The sequence below is a fragment of the Protomyctophum parallelum genome (assembly GCF_964188405.1).
Source record: "Protomyctophum parallelum genome assembly, chromosome: 13".
Taxonomy (NCBI): Eukaryota; Metazoa; Chordata; class Actinopteri; order Myctophiformes; family Myctophidae; genus Protomyctophum; species Protomyctophum parallelum.
Genome location: NC_139708.1, coordinates 44,425,736 through 44,444,126, shown reverse-complemented (window position 1 = coordinate 44,444,126; position 18,391 = coordinate 44,425,736). Strand labels below are relative to the sequence as shown.

Sequence of the window (18,391 nt, the reverse complement as noted above, 5' to 3'; positions counted from 1 at the left end):
GCAGCAGCTTAAGTGTCGTGCATTTATTGCCATCTCCTCCAATGACATTTTTTCAGAGAGAACAACGCATAACTGAAATCATAGACGATATCTAGTCTCTTAGTATCACAATATTGACATTATTGTCAATATTTTCCCATACCAAGCTATGCTAGCTATTTGATTTCATCACACACACGCACGCACGCACAGATGTCATCATTGGCTTGTCCATGAAAGGTTGGCTTGTCCAAAGAAAACCAACCTTTTTTTCCCCCCTGCTTCGTGTTTTGAAATATTTTCTTCAGGACATTGTATTGTAATGATCAGTGCACTCAATAACCCAGGCACACCTCTCTCTCTCTCTCTCTCTCTCTCTCTCTCCTCACATCTGCCATGCTGTCATGCGTTCCTCGTCTCTCCCTGTTCTTCTATCATCGGCTCCTCTCTGCCGTTCTAACGGAGCCACACCCTGTGCGCTCATCACAGCACAGCTGTAGTTTTGGGACGATCGGAAAGGAAATTCAGTTCCGAATGTACGGGACGTCATCAGTTCACATCAAACACCATTTCATATGGCAGTCACGCGTTCAGTGTGTTTACTGAAAGTTACTGTTCGCTAACATATAGTCATCGTTATCATCTTCGTGTGGATGGCTCTTTAATTCGGACTGGTGTTGTTTTAGTTAACAGAAGTCAAAATGTATGTATTCTTTATTACCCACTTAAGCCGTATCAGAGCCTTAAGCCCCGTTCACACCAAGGAAGCTGCTTCTAGCTTCGTGGTCCTATGTTATCTCTATGCAGACCAGCTTTTTTGTTTTGAAGCTTGGAATGAAGAGATTTCTTTTGTTTTGCATGCTTTTTTTCTCCTCAAAACGCAGCAGCTTTTAAAAGCTGGGTTCTGGCTTAAGCTTCTAGAAGCTGCTTCTAGCCAATCAGATCACAGCGTGGTTTGAGGAGGCGGAGTTTAGCTCATTTGACAAGAGCAGAAACCCTCGTCAAAAGCTGACCGCACCGAGATCAAATTAAATTATTGACTTTTTAAATAAGGGCTGTATATGTAATATGAATGAATATTTGGCAAGACCATAGCATATTTATGGAAAGAAATAAAAGTTAATATGAGCAACAAGGTGTCGAAGCGGTGAAAACAGGTTGTGTTCCGTCACTTGCCACTGAGTTCTCTCCCAGTGGACTGGCACGGTGGCTGGGGAGAAGTGTCCCTGCAGTCACCCCCTCCCGGGTTCCCACCGACCGGAGAGGTGAACAACTGAACCCCGTAGCTGACGCTGACCATGGACTAAACACACACACAGTTTATAAATGAGCAGATATATATAGTCTATAGACAAAGAACTAAACAATATAGTTAAAACCGGTTTTCGTGTCGGACGGACCCCCCTGTCTTTATCCCCAAACTCTTCCTGGGAATAGAGGACTCGGGGAGGGGATGATCAGCGCGCTCTTTCGGTCATGTGCACCGCTCGCGCGCGCGTGTGTGTCAAATCTCACATCACAGCTGTCACTCGATCCTGTAGGTTCACACTCTATAACATACGACGAATTAGACCGTTCCTCACCCAGGAATCAGCCCAGCTCCTAATCCAGACAACAGTCTTGTCAAAACTCGACTATTGTAACTCCCTCCTTACTGGCCTACCAGCATGTGCACTTAAGCCTCTCCAGCTGATCCAAAATGCCGCAGCTCGCTTGGTCTTCAACCAGCCAAAATTCTCACATGTCTCCCCCCTGCTCCGCTCCCTCCACTGGCTCCCGGTCGCTGCCCGCACAGAATACAAAACTCTGATGCTGGCATTCAAAGCAACCAAAGGTATGGCTCCCCCATATCTTGCAAGTATGATCGAACCCTACAAACCCTCCCGCGCACTCAGATCAGCCAACGCAGGGAAGCTGGAAGTACCCTCACTAAAAACGCCGGGACAACGCTCCACACATCCCAAACTCTTCTCCCTTTTGGCTCCAAAACTGTGGAATGCACTTCCCATTGCAGTCAGAACTGCAGCATCACTCCCAATCTTCCGCCGTAGTCTGAAAACCCACCTTTTCAGACTCCATCATGGCCCATAGCACTTACCCCACCCCCTTAGATAGCATTTCTGTAGACTTATATAGCATTTGATACAGACTTATAGCATGTTATGTAGACAGCACTATAATTGCATTGTATATAGTCATAGCACGTCATAGTACATATGTATAGCATAGTAGTATAGATGTATAGTTTATATGTATAGCTTCATTATATAGATATTCCACTGTTACTTTCTTAGCTTACGCATGTTTCTTGATAAATGTTTTTATGTGATGTATTCCCATGCTTTTTTGTTCTTGCTTAATGTAAATCGCTCTGGATTAAGAGCGTCTGCTAAATGCCTAAATTGTAAATTGTGTGTGTGTGTGTGTGTGTGTAAGTGAGTGTGTGTGATATATAATGGCCCTATTAACTATTATTGTTAATGTTAAGTAAACAATATCTCTCTCACGCACACACACACACACACACACACACACACACACACACACACACACACACACACACACACACACACACACACACACACACACACACACACACACACACACACACACACACACACACCTGTTGCACTGGACTCCGTTCCGGTGATATTGATTATTCATTAAGTAATAAAAGTATATGCCTACTAGTTGGCCAAGTTTCACATCATCTGCTAATTAAAAGCAAACTTTAACCCATTCTGACCGGGCACCCATTTTGGTGTCAGCATCATGTTATGCTTTAGCTATTTAAAAATAGCAGATCTACAAGCTCATATCGCGCCACCGAGTGGCGCGATACGAGCTTGTAGGTCTGCTATTTTTGAAAAATCGAAGAGCGACTGACATTTTTAGAATCTGATCTCAGGTCAGAATGGGTTCATCAGACCAGTGTGTGTCCGGCGGAAACCTCGTATGAATCTGATCTCAGGTCAGAATGGGTTAAATGTGCTGATGCTGTAAACGGTGAGGGTCCGGGGGGTGGTGGAGGAGCGGTCTCCTACTGCCACGATATAGCAGGCGAGGAGGGTCAATGACAGACTGACGATATAGGGTCTCCCTTCCCCGGGAGACTTGGGACTGAATGTCCGGAACCCACACGTAAACGCAAGCTGTTTTAATTGCTTTTACGACGTGCTTGATATATTACAATTTACAATTGTATTTATTTCCATAAACACGGTATGCTCTTGCTAAATCAACATTAACATTACATACGGAGCCGCTATTAAAAAAATAGACCGGAGGGTTTCGCTCGTGGCCCGGGGAAGAGGAGAGGAGAGCGGAGGGCTGTATATTGTTTTCCAGGCTGAGAGACGAGACGAGTTGTAACGAGGTTACTGTCCCTGTCGGTTCACTGTGAACTGCTGTCTCTGATCCTCTGTCCTCCTCCTCCTCCTCCTCCTCCTCCTCCTCCTCCCGTTCTCTGCACCTATGTCCCTCTTCTGTTTGGTCTTCCTCTGCTTTCAAAAATCGCTCTGAACTTACAGCATGTCCGTCATTATCCCTCATTGTATCTGCTTCATGCATCTCTTCTCTCTATGACACTGACCGAAGTATAAGGCCACCTACCACAGAATTCAGGTAAAAAATACCTTTTCTTTTTCCTCTGATGTTATTGGCTAATGTCTCCAGATGCTGTCTGTCTGTCTGTCTGTCTGTCTGTCTGTCTGTCTGTCTGTCTGTCTGTCTGTCAAACTTCACGATTAGATTTTGAAATTGTTGCATTAAAAATCAAGCTCACAATGCGTTGTGTGAGCTTGTCCATCTGCTCTTTTCAGCAAAGTGGTTAATGGACCTGTAAAAGACTTCCCTTCTCTCTCTCTCCATCCCTCCATCCATCTCTGTCTCTCTCGCTCTGGTGGCCTATTTCCATCATTCTCTAAAAATATGTCCATCCATCATCATAACTGAGTCTGCGCTTACAAGAGTGCATGCAGGCGCGCGCACACACACACACACACACACACACACACACACACACACACACACACACACACACACACACACACACACACACACACGCGCGCGCGCGCGCGCGCACACACCGCGCTGTCTCACCTTAACCACGGGCCAGTAGTGCGGCTGCCCCAGCAGCTTGACCACGGCGGGGATGCCGTAGTGCAGCCGCACTGCATTCTGGGCCAGCTCCGCGTCCTGGTGTCGGGAGGTGAGGTGTCGCAGCGCGCACACCGCCGGCTCCGCCACGTCCTCCTTCTGTCCCGCGCGCAGCACGGCGTGGATCAGAGACTCCACCCCGCCGAACTGAGTCACCAGCGTCTGGGGGAGGGGGAGGGGAGGCTGATCAGGGAGAAACAGACAGACAGACAGACAGGACAGGACAGGACAGGACAGGACAGGACAGGACAGGACAGGACAGGACAGGACAGGACAGGACAGGACAGGACAGGACAGGACAGGACAGGACAGGACAGGACAGGACAGGACAGGACAGGACAGGTACCTTGTTGCGCGAGTTGTTACATGTGAGGTTGGACAGGATTCCTGTGGCACAGGTCAACATGTTGACGTCGTCAGAACCCAGCTGGGTCACCAGGATCTGCAACAAGCCGTCTAACCCCTCCTACAGACAGACAGACAGACAGACAGACAGAAGGACAGACAGACAGAAGGACAGACAGACATACTTTATTTTACGTTATACTTTGTTGTATACGACAGTGTGTTGTGCAGAAGGAGTGAAAATAGCCAATGAGCTCCCAACGTGTCGCATCGGGACAGTTGTGAGGTTGTAGAATCAAACTACATTAGCTATTTCTTCAGGTGGTTAAAGATACATTAAGAAATTCAGGTGTCGAGGCAGCAACAGCATTAACACATCGTTGCTGCCGGGAACAAACCTCTTATCTCCATATTCTAACTTTTTTGTGATTTTGATCATACTATACAGCGTCACACAAAAGCATCAAAAGTAGCAGATTCCGAGCTTGCAGATCCGCTACTTTTGCTATTTATCCCATTCTGACCTGAGATCAGATTCTAAAAATGTCTATTACATCCTGACAGTTTCATTATTAACCCATTCTGACCTGAGATCAGATTCTAAAAGTGTCTTCGATTTTTCTAAAATAGCAGACCTACAAGCTCGTATCGCGCCACTCGGTGGCACGATATGAGCTTGTAGATCTGCTATTTTTCAATAGCTAAAGCATAACATGATGCCAACACCAAAATGGATGCCCGGTCAGAATGGGTTATTTATTTTGAATGTGAATCGTAAAGAGTAACAGATGTGGACACAATGAGGTTTCCCCCCCGGCAGAGACTGCCTCTCAACAGTGGACACATTAATCACCAAATAACATGTGCATGAGCATATTGACAGTCTATCGACGATGACTTCCATTGGCCCATTGGTTGGTGTTATTGTTTGTTGATTATGGTTGTCACGGTAACCTGTTTGGTGGCAGCATCTGATAGGTTGCGCAGCGTCCACAGGCAGTTCTGGATCAGACGCTGACTGGAGCCGGTGAGGTGTTGTCCCAACGCCTGCATACCGCCTGGTGACGCGCGCACGCACACATGCACGCACGCACGCACACACGCACGCAATGCACACGCACACACATACACACACGCACACACACATACACACGCACACGCATACGCACACAAACACACACACACACACACACACACACACACACACGAAAGAACACAGTTTTTGAATTTTCGAAGGGGAAATTCTGGAGAATCATAACAAAAACAAAACAAAAAAAAAAGAAATGGAAAATGAATTAACTCTGCAACCCATAAGCATGGTTCTGTGACCCACAAATGGATGCCGAGCCAGTGTTTTGGAGCAACTGTAGCCAAGGTGAAGTATAACTACAGGGAAATAAATGGGCCCATTTAAGTGTTTCAACTGGTCAGCCAAATGAGGCAAAAAAAAAAAGGTGATATTACACTAATTGTAAATAATATGTTCTTGAGGTAACTGTTTATCCCCCATAATCACGAAGGCTAATTTGACCTTTCGGGATACAGAAATAAATGGGTGTGTCCAAAAACGTAGTTACTGTCTTTGAAGGGCTTGTATGGCAGGCTTGTTGCTGGGAGTGAGACACACACACAGTAAACTATACACACTATTACAGACACTTCATACCAGCCTCTACTAGCAGGCTTGTTACTGGCTACAGTGGATCAGGGGTAGAGTGGCCGGTGGAGCGGCCGGATGGTGCGCCGTGAGGTTCCCAGTTCGATCCCGGGCTCCCCCAGAGTCAGTGTCCTTGAGACTCTGAACCCCTAATTGCCACCATCGGTGTATGAATGTGTGTGTGTGTGTGTGTGTGTGTGTGTGTGTGTGTGTGTGTGTGAATGGGTGGGTTGTGTAATCCACAATCTACATGTGTACAGAGCTTTGGATAAAAGCCTTATATAAAACGCACCATTTACACACAGTATACACATACCAGTCTCTGCTATAGCAGCCTTGTTGCTGGGACACAACGGTACGGTACGGTACGGTACGGTACGGTACGGTACGGTACGGTACGGTATACATACCAGACTCTACTATAGCAGGCTTGTTGCTGGGACACAACGGTACGGTATGGTACGGTACGGTACGGTACGGTACGGTACGGTATACATACCAGACTCTACTATAGCAGGCTTGTTGCTGGGACACACAGACAGGACTTTGAGCACTCTGCTGGTGGTCCACAGCAGCTTCTCATAATTGTAGTTCCTCATGATGAACACCAGACCTTCTGGGCCCCCATTGGCCAGGATGATCAGCTGACAGGAAAAAAATAAAATAAAATAAATAAAGAAGGAAGGAAGCATTGGTTATGATATACTACAGTATACATGTCAGTTCTATACAATATGTAAAGGACGACTTCACCACTTTTCAACCTATCTTCATATAATTGGTCCTCACTAATGTTCATGGTAATAAGCAAAAAAAACAAAAACAGGAAACAAACTCAAATCTACATGTCTGAGAGAAGCAAGTCTGTGTAGTTCAGAAACCCGTCTTCCAGTGACAACATCGTTAAAACACTAGAAGGTCTGAAGTAAAATCAGCTAAATTTGCATTGTGCTTAAATTCACATTTAGAATCTTTTTCAGATATCAAGATTTTCTGATATGATAGAATGGTGATGGATGATGATGCTCATGGAAGGGGAACCTTCTGAAAGCTTCATGGGCAAAGATAATCAATTTCAAAATAATAATAAAAAAACGGTCAAAATGACCTCTCAGACCTTCTAGTGTGTTAAGCAGAACGAAAACATATATATTTAGATTTCTATTATTGCGAGAAGGATGGCTTATATAGAATTGTGACTTTTCAGGAATAGAAAGCCTGCAGTTTCTATTAGTTTGGATTCCCCATCGATGAGGTCACTGGAGGGCGGGTTTCTGAACTGCCCGCAGCAACAATTCTTTTTTGCTATTTTATCATTATTAGTGACGACCAATTATATGAAGAATATAGTTTGAAAAGTGGTGAAGTCGTCCTAACAGAGAAAGCCTCTGTGTCATTTGATAAAGTAACATAAGTTGTGCTCTGACATTTAATCAATTTCCCAGCATTATAAAAGTGCAAAGCACAGCTGCACGTCTGCTATTTTTGAAATATTTGGAATAATTTTGACACAAATCTTATCTTCTAATCTATGGGTTCAAAATACAAAAAAATTACATTTTATTTGGGGGTCCGTGCTGCCAAATACAGGGTCCATGACATGAAAAAGTTTGAGAACTACTGATTTAGAAGGCATTTGTAGAATCAGCCTCACATGAACACAGAGCTGTTTCATTTCTCCTTTACTTCCTCTCTGCCTATATTGCGCACGCACGCACGCACGCACGCACGCACGCACGCACACGCACCTTGCTCTCCTGGTTGCCGTAGGACAGCAGCTGCAGGCAGTCGGTGGTGATGGCCAGGAACTTGGGGTTGCTCTTCTTCAGCAGGGGGACCATCCTCTGGAGGCCGTCGGCCAGGCGCACCGCCATCTTGGCTCCCTCCTGGTGGAGCAGCAGGTTGTGGAGCGTGGTGATGGCGTAGAAGAGGACCGACTCCACCGGCGAGCTGAGGGGGGGGGGGGGGGTAAAAAGGCTTTTAGTTTAGCCCATTTTGGGCGGGCGGGAACCCCTTTTGGTGTTAGCATTATGTTATGCTTTAGCTATTGAAAAATAGCAGATCTACAAGCTCGTAGCGCGCCACTCGGTGGCACGCTACGAGCTTGTAGATCTGCTATTTTTGAAAAAAGTCGAAGAACGACTGACATAGAAAAACATAGCTTTTCCAGAAAACTGTCAGGATGTAGAAGACATGTTTTAGAATCTCAGGTCAAAATGGGTTAGACATGCTATGGGTGCCACCGTGCGACTGTCATCGACAACCTATACCTTCAAACCCTAACCTAAGCCTATACCGCAAGCACGGGAGCAGTGTATGTTCGACCGCATGTCTGACCGTTGTTTCCGCAGAGTGAGAGAGAGAGAGATAGAGAGAGAGAGAGAGAGAGAGAGACGGTGGCGGTGGCTCAGGGGTAGAGTGCCTGGATGGTAACCGTAAGGTTGCCAGTTCGAACCCGGGCTCCCCCAGAGTTACTGTCGAAGTGTCCTTGAGCAAGACACTGAACCCCTAATTGCTCCCGATGTGCTAGTTGGTGCCTTGCATGGTTTCGGTGTATGAATGGGTGAATGTAATGCACAATCTCTGTAAAGCGCCTTGGATAAAGGCGCTATATAAATGCACCATTTACCATTTTACCATTTACCAGAGAGAGAGAGAGAGAGAGAAGGGGGTTAGTTGATGAACTAACCCAAACTGTTCCCAAACTGTTCAGCTCGAGACGAGACCCAGCAGATGAGGCAGATTTTACTCTGAAAAGCCATTCCATTTCCCGCCCCCCCAAAAAACGGGAGGTGAAATGTTCCATTACTACCTTGCGCTATACCTCGTCTCTCTTTACTTTTTTTTCCGGTTTTATATAATTAAAACTACAGGGCTAAACACACGCTACAGTAAACTACAGTAACTACAGTAAACTAACGTCTCGGGCCTCCTACAGGTTGTAATTATGAAGACGTCTGGAGATGTTTTGGGCAACATACGTGTTAAATAGTGAAAATAGACTACCGGTACTACTTTTTACCCTACCCTGGAACAACATATTTTCAGATGGGGGTCCGTGGCCAAATACAGATAATTCTTGGGGTCCTTGATGTGAAAAAGGTTGAGAACCACTGAGAAAAACCACAGAGAACTTTTAGGATTTAGAAGCCTTTTATATCAGCCTCAGGTCTAAATGGATTTAAAGTAGCAGATCTGCAAGCTTCAAGCTTATGGAGGATCTGCCACTTTTGATGCTTCTATGTGACGCTGCTGTAGTATGATCAAGCATGCAGGGCGTTCATTTACAAAACCACAAAAACGTTAGAATGTGGAGATGAGAGGTTTCTGCACGACAGCAACGATACGATACATCAGATAGGGTTCCACACAGACATGGGACAGCACGTCTCCGCCTGCATCCAACCAAGCCTTCACTCAGGACTGTCATTTTGGGCCTGAGCTGCACCTCCCTGTGGACCTCTTCCTTTAAGTTCTCTCTCTCTCTCTCTCTCTCTCTCTCTCTCTCTCTAATCAATCTCAACTTATGTCCTTTCTCTCTCTGTTGTTTTCCTCTCCTTCATTTATCTCTCCGCTGTCCTCTGACATTTAATCAATTCATCAGGTTTGTTGTGTTTGTCTTCAAACTCTCCACGCACACACACGCACAGAATCCAAGACAATATTCTGGAAACAAGCGTTTAGCCACATCTTGAACACATTGAGATTAGGGATGTCAGGGGGCTAGCTAGCCGGTTAGCCGACCGTTAAGAAATATCCGAATCAGCTTCACGGTTAATTTCCGCATTTTCCTGATGGTATTTTTTTGGTCATGGGGAGATGTCATTACATTAAACCGACCCAGCAAGAGTGTAGTCTATGTCCAAGAGTCCACTAGAATGAGAGAAATGACTTCCGCACTGGTCCGGGAGGGGATAAAAAATGTTATTAAGTGAGCGACAGACAGTGCGAGGAGAGAAAATGGCGAAACGAATTAAACGTAGTGTGGTCTGGGAGCATTTAAAAAAGAAAGGTGACGACAACGTTGTTTGTAACTTGTGTGAAGCAGAGCTTGCATACACCAGTGGCACGAGCAGCATGCCACTGCACTTTTGCGAATTTAATAGTTTTTATTAGGGTGAATTTTGCTATATGTTTGTAACCGTTTTATAAAAGAAATAAGCCACGCGAGGTCCCAGCTTCCCAGCTTCCCATGGAGAGGTAAGCTGCGAGCTTACCTCTCAATGGCTGAGAGGGTAGAAGACCCTCCGCTGCGCATCGGGTCTACCTACGCCATTGTAAAATACACGGTAACCTGAGACCTCTTGTGCAGGCTTATTGCTTTATTAATTTTACTCTGAGAGTGTACAAATTGTTGGTCCATATTTGGTTCCATTTGTACACTATCAGAGTTAACGGACCCGTAAGGGTCCATTCGGTTCCAAACTATCATTTAGCTGGGGACCCCCTGGAACTCCCTCAAGGACCCCTGGGGGTCCCCGGACCCCACTTTGGGAACCACTCCTCCACTGCTGTACTGTATGCATCCTACAGAGAGAGAGAGCCTTTATAAATGAGAGGATTATAAACGATTGAATTCACATCAATTTACATTTATATGATGCGTGGGTGTTTTGGAGGTTAGAGGACACTGTGGGAGTTCATAGATTAGCCAATTCTGGGCGGGAACCCCTTTTGGTGTTATAGCATTATGTTATACTTTAACTATTGGAAAATAGCAGATCTACAAGCTGAGCTTGTAGGTCTGCTATTTTTGAAAAGTCTTGAAAATGTGGTGCAAATCTTTGAATATATATATATTCAGAGCAAACGTTTTAAGTCAAATCTTTGATTTTGGGGGGGGTCCCTGGAACTACATATTTTCAGATGGGGGCCGGCGGCCAATTACATATCATTTTTGGGGGGTACTAACCACTGACATAGAAACATGGCTTTTTCCGAAAACCGTCAAAATGTAGAAGGCAGAATCGTTCTCCGGTCTAAATGGGTTAGAAGTTTTATAGAAAGGTACATTTGCAACGGTTCAGTAGGCGTTATTCTTTTGTCCTTTTTTCATAAATTGATGATCTGGATCAAACGAGGAATTATAGACGAAAGCGTGCATGTGCACACAGATTACACCGTGGAATGATGCAGGGCATCAGACCAAACGCATCCTACAGGAACGCTGTTATTGTGATAGATACAGTGCAGAGAGAGAGAGAGAGAGAGAGAGAGAGAGAGAGAGAGAGAGAGAGTGGGACAAGTGAAGCTGGATGCATGTACAGTAGCACTTTGATCACCCTTTGACCGCAGTGGTTGGAAAACTATAGAAAGACGTCACTGAGCCGTGTGGCAAAGATGCTAATAAACACATTACATTTGGGAAAAGTAAAAAAAAAAAAAAAATAATTATATACATCTGCCTCAATACATTTGAGATTGATATTCCAACGCTGGGGTCACAGAGGAGAGAAATGCATGGAAATGGCCCAGTGACTGTATTTGAGAGTAATAATTACAATTTACAATTTAGCAGACACTCTTAATTTAGAGACATTTACAGTAAGCAAGGTATACAAGAGCTAATAATGTCAAATGTATAGTAATAGTAATCTAGGATAAACCAAGAACCTATCCTCAACTCGTGGATATATTGAACCAACATCGTATTTAACCCATTCTGACCGGGCACCCATTTTGGTGTCAGCATCATGTTATGCTTTAGCTATTTAAAAATAGCAGATCTACAAGCTCATATCGCGCCACCGAGTGGCGCGATACGAGCTTGTAGGTCTGCTATTTTTGAAAAATCGAAGAGCGACTGACATTTTTAGAATCTGATCTCAGGTCAGAATGGGTTCATCAGACCAGTGTGTGTCCGGCGGAAACCTCGTGTGAATCTGATCTCAGGTCAGAATGGGTTAAAACAAAATGCGACTATACAATTGTGAATATTGTGTTTTATCTTGGCGTTCTGACAACACTCATGTCCCAGACTCGTCTCCCTTCGGGCCCCAAAACTATGGAATGAACTTCCCACTGCAGTCAGAACTGCAGCATCACTCCCAATCTTCCGCCGCAGTCTGAAAACCCACCTCTTCAGACTCCATCTTAGTCTAATTTAGACATAGCAAATAGTGTATACTCATAGTGTCATTGTACAGCTATTCTATAAAGTTAGACAGATGACAGGCTCTTAGCTTGCTTACGATTCTTGACGACTATTCCGTATATTTGATGTATTGTGCATGTGCTGTTCTTGCTTGCTGTGAGTCACTCTGGATCGAGCGTCTGCTAAATTAATGCCCTGAATTGTAAATTGGCGTTCAGGCTCTGCTACATGTACACATGTGCTGTCTGGTCGTTGTGCTACTGTAGCAACACTGAGCGCTACTGTAGCATGCTTTCCACACAGCTGATGAGACCCGTTTGGTAATTAAATCTGTGCTTGATTGAACACACGCACGCACGCACACGCACACACGCACACGCACACACACACACACACACACACACACACACACAAAAGAGAGAGAGAGAGAGACTGATGCAGCAGTAAGTCTCTATAGGCTACGTGTACCAGACTTGCTGGGTCTGCTGCTTTCTTTAATCAAGGTCCTTTATAACTAACGCACCATTGAGCCAGCTCTGTCACTCTCTGCTGGCATTGGTGTGTGTGTGTGTGTGTGTGTGTGTGTGTGTGTGTGTGAGCGTGTGTGTGCGTGTGTGTGCGCGTGTGCGTGTGTGCGTGCGCCCTGCACGTGTGTTTAGCCCTGAGCCCAGGTATAGCTACAGCACAATTAGACAGTTGGAAACACATGCTGATAAATTAACCGAGGCATTCACTCTCAAGCTGCATCAAATGGGTGATTGCATGGGAGGAGCCTGTGTGCGGACGCATGACGGGACGTGACGGGGGGTGGGGGGGGGGGGGGTGTGGGTGGTGATGACTCAGGTGTAAAATCGGCTGCGGGACGTAACTCGAATGGCGCTGGAGTCGCCGTGCCAAACGTTAAGACTTTGCAGACACGATTTAAAAGAAATAGCAGATCTACAAGCTCGTAGCGCGCCACCCAAATCTGCTATTTTTCAACAGCTAAAGTATAACATAGTTAGTATAACTTAGTTAAAACACCAAAACGGGTCCCCGTCCAGAATGGGTTAAGACTTGAGTTGAGACCGATTGTACAAATGCCTTCTAAAGCTGACGTTTTTCATGCCAAGGACCCACAAATTGATATCAATTTGACCACCGACCCCCCCCCCCCCCCCCCCCCCCCATCTTAAAAAGTGTAGCGCCAGGGACCCGCAAGAAGAGAAGATTTGCGTTATGAAAAACATTATTCAACATTTTTCAAACGCTTTCAATATTTTTCGGGAAATATTTAAAAGAAATAGCAGATAAGACAGTATAGACAGTATAGACAGCGAGGCACAAAGTCAATATTGTCTATTTCCCAAAAAAATAAGAAAAAAGAAAACATTTGTGAAATGGGACATTCAAACTTCACACAGTACAGGCCTTTTCATTATAGATTGTGGTAAACAACAACTATGATTGCCATGCTGCAGCCCAACATGGCCGAGCTGACAGACAGCCTTCTCTGCCGAAATAGACTTTCCTTTCAGCCGCAGCTCATCACATTGGACACCCCCGTGCGTCCAATGCTAAGCCTCTGAAAAGAAAGCCTCAATAATTCCACGTTATTCATGTGTGGTTGAGCCGCTGCATATAAGCGGGGTTGCCCGGTCGAGGAGAAAGGAGCAGGCGTTCAATGGGCTGTGTGGGTTTTTCAATTAAAAAATGTAATTCCAATTTTCAACTTCTTTTCTCGTTTCATTACGGAAGAAATTAGTTAATTTAAACCCCAATCAATTCACCAAGTGGATTGCCTGAGGGGGGGGGGGGGTCATAGTGAATACTGTATTATTATCAAGTAAATTGTATGCAATACTTGCCCTGCGAATTGATTCCATTAAATTAATGTATCTGTTAAATTTTCCTTGTTTTAACCCATTTAGACCTGAGATCAGATTCTAAAAATGTCTTCTACATCCTGACAGTTTTCTGAAAAGGCGATGTTTCTATGTCAGTCGTTCTTCGGTTTTTCAAAAATAGCAGACTTACAAGCTCGGTGGCGCGCTACGAGCTTGTAGATCTGCTATGTTTCAATAGCTAAAGCATAACATGATGCTAACACCAAAAGGGGTTCCCGCCCAAAATGGGTTAAAGTCAGTCATTGGCCATTACAATTATTTGAAGGGGAGGATTGCGCTTGTCGTGCATCAATCGTACCAAGACAAGACATCAACGTTGACATAGGCAGACAGCCAATGACTGGCTGCTATTTATATTTTGTTATATCACTAATCTGGAGCTCTCTGGTGGAGCTGTTGCCCCCGCGACCCGACTACGGATAAGCGGTCGAAGATGTATGGATGGATGGAAATGGTGTCATATTGTGATGCCTTGTGAGCTTGTAGAGCGGCTATTTTCGGTGTCAGGATTCAGAAATTACTTTGGACAGGTGGGACCCTTTACTAAAACTTGTAGAGGGACGCATTACTTTACCTGGGTTACATCTGCTGATAGTTGCATGAATGCTGAATGTTGACGTGAAACAATTAAATCCCGTTTAGTGTTTCTTTAGCGCAAATTTGTGAACAAAACTGAGGCTGCGATAAAGATGCCAAGGATTTGAAAGTGATGTCACTGTTATAATGCTTATGCGACACAGAAGTAGCAGTGCAGCTAAATCCTGCTCGTATAAACCACAGTGACGTGACATCACTGACGAATCCTTGGCATTGGCATCCTCATGCGACCGAGTCAACTTCACTCCGCTGGAAGGTTATATTTCACTCGGCCGCCTCGCGGACCGGTGGTACATGTCCAGAGGACCGGCAGTCCGGCACAGACCATGGCAGGTATAGAGCGTTGCAGTCCCGCCCCCTTTCAGAACGACGAGTGGCCCATGAAATGATTCTCCATTCATTTTCTCCATAGGCTTTTCAAAACGTATTTATTTAAAGACCTTTTAAGCGTCGTGCGAAGCCAACTCGAGTCGTGACAAATCATGGCAACAAACACAATATTTTGGACCAAACAAATAATGACTAAGAAGAAAAACAACAAAAAAAGTTGTTGTAACCTGCCGTTTTTTTTCTACTTTCTAATTCTTTGTTTGGTCCAAAACATTGTGTTTATTGTCATGATTTGTCACGACAAGAATTGGCTTTGTCCGCGGTGTAAACGTCTTTAAATAAATACTTTCTGAAAAGTCTATGAGGAAAATGAACGGGGATTTATTTTCCGGGTCTCTCGAGGGGGCGGGACTGCGACACTCTATAATAGTCCTATAGTGTACCTGAGCATGCTGACCAGGGCGGGTATACCATTATAGTCCTACACACAGTGTACCTGAGCATGCTGACCAGGGCGGGTATAACATATAGTCCTACACACAGTGTACCTGAGCATGCTGACCAGGGCGGGTATACCATATAGTCCTACACACAGTGTGTACCTGAGCATGCGGACCAGCGCGGGGATGCCTCCGGACTTGAAGATGACCAGCAGGCCGTCCCTCTGGTGGGACAGGCTGTGGAGGATGCTGGCGGCGCAGCGGGCCGTCTCCGTGTCCACCGCCGTGGTCATGGCGCGCACCACCGCCGCCACCATGGCGGGCGACTGCATGATCACGCGGCGGCTCGCCTCCTTCCTGGTAAGCTGGTTCACGATCATGGCCGCCTTGTTCACCACCACCTGGAGGGAGATGGATGGATGGGTGGGTGGATGGATGGACGGATGGGTGGGTGGGTGGGTGGGTGGATGGACGGATGGGTGGATGGATCGGTGGGTGGATGGATGGACGGATGGGTGGGTGGGTGGGTGGGTGGATGGGTGGATGGATGGATGGATCGGTGGGTGGATGGATGGACGGATGGGTGGGTGGGTGGGTGGGTGGATGGGTGGATGGATGGATGGATCGGTGGGTGGATGGATGGACGGATGGGTGGATGGACGGATGGGTGGGTGGATGGACGGATGGATGGATGGACGGATGGATGGACGGATGGGTGGATGGATGGATGGGTGGGTGGATGGACGGATGGATGGACGGATGGGTGGATGGACGGATGGGTGGATGGATGGATGGACGGATGGGTGGATGGATGGATGGACGGATGGGTGGATGGATGGATGGACGGATGGGTGGATGGATGGATGGACGGATGGGTGGATGGATGGATGGACGGATGGGTGGATGGATGGATGGACGGATGGGTGGATGGATGGACGGATGGATGGATGGACGGATGGATGGACGGATGGGTGGATGGACGGATGGGTGGATGGATGGACGGATGGATGGATGGACGGATGGATGGACGGATGGGTGGATGGACGGATGGGTGGGTGGATGGACGGATGGATGGACGGATGGGTGGATGGATGGACGGATGGATGGATGGACGGATGGGTGGATGGATGGGTGGATGGAGAGGGAGATGAAAGAGAGATGGATGGATGGATGTTGAGAGGCAGAGTCAGGGAGGGGGAGAGAGAGAGATGGATGGAAATAAATTACTAATCAGACATACAGACAGGTAGAGAGACAGTCAGACTATTTTGTTATTTATTTATTTTTATCCCACGATTTTGCAATCCATTTTTTCACCCAGTGTCAATTATCCAATGTAATCCTGGGCACTACACTCCCTCTGCCAACCCGGGGAGAGCAGTGGACTGACCTCATGCTATGCATGAGGAGTCCAAGCTGCTTCTTTTTATCTCACAGAAAGGCCCTTTCGCCAACCCCGCCTCGGGTATGGGCACTGATGATGCAAAGGAGGGAACCCAGGACCTTCTAGCTGTGAGGCGACAGCACTACCGACTGTGCCACGGTGCCCCCCTTCAGGCTATAACCCTATATAACCCTAACCCAGGATCACTGTTATATTTATATCGACTTCATATCGAAACTGTCATTTTTCAGGATTTAAATTCTGAATCTGCTACCTTTGACTTGTTTTGTGTGACACTGTGTGACACTGATCAAGCAGGGTGTTATTTTACGGAAAATAAATGAAAAAAAATCACCCTCGTGTGAAGTGCGGGGACGCTCTTATCATCATACATCAGCCAATCAAATCATCACATTCCGTGCTACAAACACATTCTGTGCTCAAACACACCTACACACAAAGCTGTGCATAGGAGGGTTTAGTGCCCCTCAAATATATGGAGATAACATATACACACACACACACACACACACACACACACACACACACACAGCTGTGTGTACCTGGTCCTCGTCAGCCAGCAGCTTGGTGAGTTCGGGAACGGCCCTGGTGGCCAGCTCGGCGTCGTCCTGGTAGTTGATCAGGTGCACGATGGCCGTCTTCAGCAGCTGCGAGGGCTCGGCCAATCGCTGCACGTTGCTCTGCACGTCGGGATCCGGTTGGACGGCCAGGGCCGCCTCCCCCTCCACCAGGGTCTCCGGGAACATGGCGGCTCGGACGCGCTGCGCTCGGGTCAGAGAGTACTGAGCGTCTAGGTCTGGGATGCCAAGGAGAAATGGAGAGGGGTCAGAGAGTACTGAGCGTCTAGGTCTGGGATGCCAAGGAGAAATGGAGAGGGTCAGAGAGTACTGAGCGTCTAGGTCTGGGTTACTCGACAACACTGAAAATGAGTGTAATTTCGAGAATAAATAAAAATTGAATGAATGGATGCCAAGGACAGAAGGGTATTCTTTGAGACACACATGCGGGTATTTCCGGGCGTGGACGACTCATTCCTGGAGTGAAGACCGACACAGCTTTATGGAATTGCATTATGGGATATGGGAACCTACACGTTTGTGTGGGTTTATTTCGTCATAGTGAAGTATTGTAGTGCAGGTGATTGCAACAACCACCGATGCAGCGAAAAATGAAAACGGGACAGCCAAAAATTCTAAACTGCCTGCGATTCTTCCAATAATCATAATATCTTTGAGACACTCATCCGAGTTTTTGCAAAGAATCACGTCATGGCGTTGACCCCCTTCCCTTCTATGATGATTCGTGGACGTATGTGTAGTCAGAAGAATCCATAGTGGTGGAAGAACTTGGATTATCTGTGGGCTGCAATTAGGGGTGGGCAAAAAACCCTCACTCAAATTCACTCAAATATCGCATTTTTTAATGCCAAGATTTAAAAATCTAATCATGAAGTTCAAATCGTGATTCTCTTTTATTTTCTTTTAGGTTCGTTTTTTTCTG

The 18,391-nt window shown here is 46.1% G+C and overlaps 1 protein-coding gene across 1 annotated transcript in view; it reads right to left on the bottom strand.

Moving 5' to 3' along the window:
• The window catches only part of jupb (junction plakoglobin b), an 85,846-nt gene that overhangs the window by 29,954 nt on the left and 37,501 nt on the right, over nt 1–18,391 (bottom strand). Inside the window, exons 4-10 of the mRNA XM_083780685.1 lie at nt 17,434–17,687; nt 15,649–15,887; nt 7,888–8,089; nt 6,639–6,783; nt 5,437–5,540; nt 4,484–4,603; nt 4,081–4,299 (exon numbers count right to left, since the gene is read on the bottom strand). Coding sequence (XP_083636811.1) covers nt 4,081–4,299; nt 4,484–4,603; nt 5,437–5,540; nt 6,639–6,783; nt 7,888–8,089; nt 15,649–15,887; nt 17,434–17,687 — 1,283 coding nt within the window. The remainder of the gene's footprint in view (nt 1–4,080; nt 4,300–4,483; nt 4,604–5,436; nt 5,541–6,638; nt 6,784–7,887; nt 8,090–15,648; nt 15,888–17,433; nt 17,688–18,391) is intronic.